General features: G+C 38.6%; 1 protein-coding gene across 1 annotated transcript; it reads left to right on the forward strand.

Annotated features, from left to right (window-relative positions):
• The first annotated feature begins 3,944 nt into the window (after nucleotides 1-3,944).
• Nucleotides 3,945-6,799, forward strand: LOC147609433 (uncharacterized). The gene is made up of 5 exons (XM_086787570.1): nucleotides 3,945-4,172; nucleotides 4,695-4,948; nucleotides 5,212-5,423; nucleotides 5,523-5,799; nucleotides 6,130-6,799. Exons 1-5 carry the CDS (start codon nucleotides 4,082-4,084, stop codon nucleotides 6,448-6,450), a joined length of 1,155 nt encoding a protein of 384 aa, XP_086643696.1. The 5' UTR covers nucleotides 3,945-4,081; the 3' UTR covers nucleotides 6,451-6,799.
• The last annotated feature ends 865 nt before the right edge of the window (nucleotides 6,800-7,664 follow it).

Consider the following 7,664-nt stretch of genomic DNA (forward strand, 5'->3'; position numbering starts at 1 on the left):
GCAAAAAAATTCATAAGATATGTAATAAGTGAAAAAACTGCTTGAGTGAATGAAAATTATAAAGTGATGTGAAATAATAATTTCTTGATGGTGATCAAGATCGTAATAGCTTCGACTACTTAAACAATTTAGTTGGTGGGACCCATTAAAACCATTTGCCTAGTTAACCAACACAAAGTGCTTAACATCTCCCCCAACCTGATGTATGTTTGTCCTTGTACCTAGGCAATGAAGTGCAAAGTCAAGGGGGTTGGTTTATGTGTCCATGAAGAAAAAGCTAGGGACTTGATATGGAGTCTGCCAATATCGATAAAGCACATCATGAGCCTACGATGCAGCTAGATTAACTACATATGAGTGATCAGCTCTTCCACAATTTTGATTAGGTAAAAATGGCTATTCACTGATGAGGTTGCAGATGATGTCAAGGGCAATGTGAATGGGTAAAAACAAGAAAAGAATGCCTAATGCATTTGCCTGAAAGATGCAAGCACCTATATGCTCCACATAAAAAGATGCAAGCACCTATATGCTCCACATAAAAAGAACATTATGCTATAATAGAGAAGAATATGGCAAGGTAATCCAAACAATGGGTTGTACCTTGTAGAGTGTTAGCCCCACCAAGGTTCCCCCCCATCTAAAAACATACTTGAATGGTTTTTGTTGTAGATGCTTATATCCTAGAAGGATTTGTGAACTTTGCATGTGTGTTTTGAGTATCTCTCTCAATAATATTTGTGGTTGTGCTTGTTTTGTAGGACTTGCTCTCTCAATAATATTTTTTCTTTTGTGGAGGGGGGGAATTTTGGTGTTACAAATCAATTGGTGTGTTACAAATCACGACTGTGTCTTTGCCTATATGGGAGGTTACAAATCAGTTTGTGTGTTACAAATCATGACTATCTCTTTGCCTATATAGGAGGTTATAAATAAGCTTGTGTGTTACAAATCACGACTATCTCTTTACGACTATCTCTTTGCCTGCATGGGAGGTAATAAATTAGCTTGTGTGTAAGGAGGAGGAGGAAAGTTCTAAATAGAATAGGGCACTAAAATCTTTTTGTGTTGGTGTCACAATATTTCCCTCTTAGATATCACATGGGGATGCCTTATTTATCTTTGCACCATTCTAAATTAAATTAATATCATGGGTGATTTCATTTTTAAATACTAAATAATTTTAATAAACAGAGTGGTGTATGTTTGGGGTCTTGATAAATTGCTCGATTGGTTTGTATGAGAGGGTGAAACCTTGGATACTTTCGTCACTATAATAATTATTGATTAATGCATTTGTTAGGATTGATTAAATTCATCAATGAACTAGCAAACTACATTGCGTTTGTGAGGTAGGTGAAAGGGAATGTGTTTGAAGGCATACATGCACATGAATTACAGTTCAAGGCATTGCATGATAAAAAAATGTGTGAAATGTGCACAATAGAGAATAATTATTTTACCTTAATCTAGAGTAGACTTTGATTTTTGAATAATACCTTTTGTACATTCAAGGTTGAATTCTAAGCCTAAAAATACGTTGTAGTTATCTTGCTTTTTGGAAAACAAGAGTCGTGCTTGAACTTGCAAAAGATAAGGCACGCAAGACTTATGCATGCAAAAGTGGACCACATGCAATATGGGTGCAAATGCAAGCTCCTCGTTTGTAAAAATAAATGTACTATCTTGGCCTAAAGTGGATTAGCTCCAATAATGTATGAATATCAATGCATGTGGGAGAAGGCCACATACATTAGGAAGGAAGATTATACCCACTCTTATGTGTTATGTATTTTATATTATTTTATTTTATCTCATACTCTACTTTATGTTGAATATTTGAGTTATGGGATATATTGATGTGTATGTATTTTTATTTATGCCAACCCTCTCTTTCTATTAAATAATTATTTCCATGTCAGTGGTATCAAAGCATTAGTCTAGGAAGGGGAGAAACCATAGAGGGCAATAGAGAGCTTCAAATAATTTATCAAAGTTGGGATTTTATCCATTAAGCAAAGAGCAATTAAATTGGGTAATAACCAACTCAAAAAATAAAGTGGTTTTTGGAGATGACAAACCATGTTGAAACCCCACTTATGGGAAAAAGTGGCTTTGCTAAATCCTCACCCTTGAGCTAATCATCGACCATATATGGGTTTAGCAAGTTCCAGAGGCTCTATTCTCACTTTGAGATGATGTAAAGCACCTAGAAAGCCTTCCTCATGCATTTGACAGTAATGACACTTCCATCTTCCTTGCAGGTTTTTGAAAAATTAATTTTGCTTCCTTGATGGTAAAAAGGCTTACATTTTTGCTTCCTTGATGGTAAAAAGGCTTACATTAAGCCATTGGGTATTATTAAGTTTTTTTAAGCTCTTTAAAATTATCATAAGGCTTTTCAAACTCTCTTAAAAAAGAAGAACATAACTTTTCATATGTGTATTGAGTACTGAGCTCTTAACAAGATCATAGTAAAAAACAAATACCCACAAATCCCTAGAGTAGATGAATTACTTGTGATAAATTTAAAGGGGCTAGGGTTTTCAATAAAAATGACCTCAAATTAGGTAACCATCAAGTCCATATGCCTGAACAAGATATCTATAAAACAACATTCAAAACTTAAATGGGCCACTATGAGTTCTTGGTTATGTCTTTTGGTCTAACCAATGCTCCGGCAACCTTAGGCGAATGATGAACATGATAATTATTAAATTTCAATTTTTTTGTTGCATTTTTTGATGATATCTTAATCTTTAGTAAGAATCATCAAGAGCATGAGCAATAGTTGAAAAATGTATTTTTACTCCCTTGAAAGAAAGTCAAATTGAATGCCTTGGCCATATTGTGTCCATTGAGGGAATTGTAGACGCTTGAGCGATTTTTACATGCCTATCCTGAGATTATTGACTCTTATAAGCAAACTTACAACTGAGGTCAATTGCTAACTCAAGCAAGAGGGATGCCCTCTTAGATATCTTAGGGAAGCCTAATTTATCTTTGCACCATGCTAAATTAAATGAATAAAATAAAATAACACAATGCATAAGAATCGGAACAATCACCCCCCCCCCCAACTTCTCCCAATGTATTGGTATAATATTGCAACCAAGTCACTTTAGGCCAAGACCGTACATTTATTTTTGCAAAGGAGGGGCTTGCATGTGCTCCTCTTTTGCATGCATAAATATGAGGCTTACACTTGGTCCACTTTTGCATACATAAATACTTGCATGCCTTATCTTTTACAAGATCAACCAGGACTCTTGTTTTAAAAAAAGGAAGATGACAACTACTTCTTTTTAGGCTTAGAATTTAGCCTTGAATATACAAAGGTTATTATTCAAAAATGAAAGCCTGCTCTAGACTACGATAAAATAATTATTCTCCAAAGTGTGCATGTCGCACATTGCTTTTTATTATGCAACATCTTAAACTTTAATTCGGGTAAACTTTCACATTGCATCTCTCCCTCTCCCCCTCTGTTTTAGGGTTGCAGAGTCCCCTTGTCTCTTTCTTGTTCACCCACAACGTCCAATTTCTCTCTCTGTGTCTCTCTCTCTACATGTTGATTTCATCCCATATTGTTGTCATAATTGGAAACTAATACATTCTCTAGCAAAAGGGGGCCCCAATTTATTGTTAGATTGTCTGAATTACACCAATGAGGTGGTAGCCCAAGTGGTGAAGTGTCTGTCTAGGGACCAGGACGTCTAGGGTCCAAACCCCCACTAGGTGCTCCCTTGGTGGCATCACGTCTAGGCGGGAAAAAGTGCGTACGGGTGGTGAAATGCACCTCTACGGGTGGTGAAATGCACCGGTGAAAAATGATAACTATGGGAGGATCTTGGGCCTAAGGCTAGTCGTTGGGGAAAAAAAAAAGATTATAGCTAAACAAAGGTAGAGATTTTGTCCTTCCCCAAGAGAAGAGAACAGCCACAGGTGTGGTGTGTAAAGGCTCTTAAAGATGGTAGAAGCGTGTGTTCCCACGCCGTGCATAAAAGTCAGTGTTTTCGCTGGTTTGCACTTTTAATGCAAGCTTCTTGAGGAAAACACAGAGCCAAAAAGACTGAGGGCGATGTCTCATGGCCTGCATTTTTTGCAGAAAATCAAGGAAAATATCATGCCTCCATGCTCATGGCACCCCCCTCCCCTCTCTCACACCAAAGGTTTGCCTTCTACCCACTTCTTCTTTTCTCTTTTAGGGTTTTTTTTCTTTGCATTCTTTTGCTATATTTGTTGCATTTTTTCTTCTATTTTGCAAAACTTAGGCACACATTTAGCCTATTGGGAGTGCTAATCTAGCCTCACATCTCCTTAATTAGGGCAACTTGCGCAAATGAGTGCCTGCAATTAGATCGATTTGGGAAAACCTAAACTTATTGTTCAGCCCCTTCATTCTCCAATTTAAGGAAAACATAGTGTGGCTTTTCTCCAATTTTATTTATTTTTTGATCTGGAAAATTTAGCCATTTTTTTCATGGGTTTTCTTAAATAATTTGGACGTGTTGTTTACCCTCACAATTAGTTGCTACCAAAAAAAAAAAAAGATTTAACTGGATGGTTTTCTGCATTGGTTTCAGCTCTAGCTGGGGTTTTCTTTTAAAAACTGTTCTCTGTGAGGTTAAGCATGGGTTATGTTGTACCTTAATATTGATTAATTTTTCTTTGTGGATCTTTTATATATGCAGGAGTTGTGGCAGGGGTTATGGTGGTAGGAGTGGGAGTATTCATAACTTGGTTGCACAGATCTATACGGCCGCCGCCTCCCAAAATCTGTGGCTCCCCTAATGGGCCTCCGGTCACTGCCCTCAGAGTAAAGCTCAAAGATGGCCGCCATATCGCCTACAAGGAATTCGGAGTGCCTCGCCACATAGCCCAATACAAGGTCATCTTTGTGCATGGATTTAATGGATCTCGCCTTCTTGCGCCAGACTTCTCTAAGGTATTATTCAACTTGTGTAGCTGCTTCTCATTATTTTTCAACTCAAATAAGGAAACCCATTTGAATGGTACCCTCCATTGATCCCTTAACAAGGGTGGAGCATTTACTTGATCCCTTAACAAGGGTGGAGCATTTAGTCCCAAACTCTGATGACGACGAGGGTGGAGGATTGATTTATCACTTGTTTATGCTTGCAAGGTTGCTGTCCCTTACCCTGATTTTTTCAAACTGACCTTTCTGTTGTGCTTTGTGTTCACTGGCAGGCCTTTCTTGAGGAACACTCAATCTATGTGGTGAGCTTCGACAGAGCGGGGTATGGACAAAGTGATCCCAATCCGTCTAGAAACATCAAAAGTGAAGCACAGGACATTGAGCAGTTGGCAGATCTTCTTGAATTGGGGGATACCTTTTACCTTCTTCCAGAGTCAATAGGTGGATATTCTGGCTGGAGCTGTTTGAAGTATATCCCACACAGGTAAGCCTTTCTTACTTGTGGATGTATGTTCATGGGTGGCACACATGTATCTCAAATGCCATCGTCTTGTCAAAGAACTCAATAGCTGGTGTTATGCAGGCTAGCTGGAGTGGGAATGATAGTGCCTGTTGCAAGTTTCTGGTGGAAATGCTTCAGCAAAGAAGTGTTTAAGCAAGCGTTTGGAACCCAGATCCTGGTGGACCGCTTGTTCTTGCGGATTGTGCATCACTTACCATGGCTCACTTACTTTTGGATGACCCAGTCCTGGATTCCAACACCCAATCCTGTAAACCCGAGTTTGGATGTTCTGAATGCAACTGACAGAGAGGTGTTACTTGATTTTGCTAAAAATATGTCTAAGGAGCGTTTGGCTGAGGTAAAGGCTATGGTATTGCACATTGAAAAGCATGTGATGATCACAACATGAGATTCTGTTTTGCAATCCGTTTTGTTTATGCAAAGAGGTCGACATCTTCGTATGGAGCATGTGTGCATGTGTGTGAGTGTGCATGCACATGCATGCTTGCACGCATGTGCTTTAGTGTATGCTCCTGCATGTGCGCCTGTGCATATGTCTGTATGTATCTGTGCGTGCGCCTGCATGTAGGCATGCACGTGCTTGTGCATCAGTGCATGTTTATGAGAGAGCATTGTGGTTGTTTTGATACATACTGTGTTTTGGCTGTGATGTTTGGTTCTTATGTAGTTTGCTGAAGGAACTCAACAAGGGATTGCAGAATCACTATGTAGAGATGTTACGATCATGTTCGGCGATTGGGAATTTGAACCATGTGATTTAGAGGACCCATTTTCCAACCGCCCTGGCCATGTGCATTTATGGCAGGGAGAGGAAGACTACCTTGTCCCCAAAGAGCTCCAGCGTGTTATTCACAGAAGGCTGCCATGGGTCCACTACTATGAGCTTAAAGGAGAGGGCCATCTGCTGAAGTTCCGAGAAGGTTTTCCAGAGAGTGCCCTCAAAACCTTGCTTTTAAATGAAAAATTCGAGTTTCAAGGATCTCGTTAGGTTTCTCATCAACCCATCTGTTGGAGGAAAAAACGGGCATAGGTGGGAGGTGGTCTTCTACATGGTATTATTGCACCTGCTTCACAGGGATCATATGTGGCCTTCTGTTTACTTTGGCTTATACTTGAGTGGCCTTGTTTTACTTTGGCTGATAGGAATATTAAAAACTTTTGACACTTCTAGCAGGCTGTAGCCCAAGCTTGGCCTGCTGATGTGCATGTCCAAGTTTTGAACCCTGGTACCTACATATAATTAATCTCATTAGAGTATAACACATTTGCCACTTAGTATGTTGTTTGTGGTCTTTGATGGCCTCATGGTAATAATATTGAACACATACCTTCATACATCTTATGTAGTTTTTAATTTCCTATGTTGAATAAATTTATACATGCTATGTGTCTTTACCTTTTTGTGGACAACACAATCAACCTAAGGTTAATTGAGGAGATTAGGACTACTATAACCTACTGATGCATGCATGAGAGGTTTCTGAAGTTATAAATTCCCCATCAAAAAGCATCAAGAGGTAAGTGAAGTGGTCATGAATATATTTATGTATGTTATATTCAAAGGTCTTTCACATAGTCATGCATATATGCATTCATGTTATATTTAAAGGTCTTCTGCATAGCCTTGCATATATCCGTTCATGTCATACGAGAGAGCTTTTCAAATAAGTTTGTGGTGTTGCAGATGTTAATTAATTTACATATTATTGCCTTAACTTTTTTGGGTACGTTGACAATGGGTGTTTCAACCTTTATATACCCACACACCCATCAGTGGGTCCTCCTCCCACTCCCATACGATGTTGCCCCGACAGTATTCGAACCTGATCTCTTGCTTGAGACTTAACTCCTGCATTATGTGGAGGGGGATGATAATCGGGTTTTGTCCTGAACATACTTTTAACGAGAGAAAGTGTAGAGATGCTCAATTTTGGTTGACATATGGTAATGAGACCAGAGGTCAAAGAGAATTTTCATGTTTAGTTTTGATGGATTTTTTAACATAATGATGTGCATTTGTCTTTTGCAAAAGCAAAATTTGGCTTGCCTCTGTTAAAAGTAGGCCTTAGCAACCCTAATTTCCAGAAATGGATTATGGACAAAAGCTCCAAAATAGAATATATTCAGTTTTTTGTTCTCCTCCCCCTCTTTGTCTACTCTCTCTAATTCAAAGATAGTATTTTTTTTAATTCTCTTCAACTT

The sequence above is a fragment of the Cibotium barometz genome, chromosome 51 (assembly GCF_041138505.1).
Source record: "Cibotium barometz isolate CiBa-2024 chromosome 51, ASM4113850v1, whole genome shotgun sequence".
NCBI classification, from domain to species: Eukaryota; Viridiplantae; Streptophyta; class Polypodiopsida; order Cyatheales; family Cibotiaceae; genus Cibotium; species Cibotium barometz.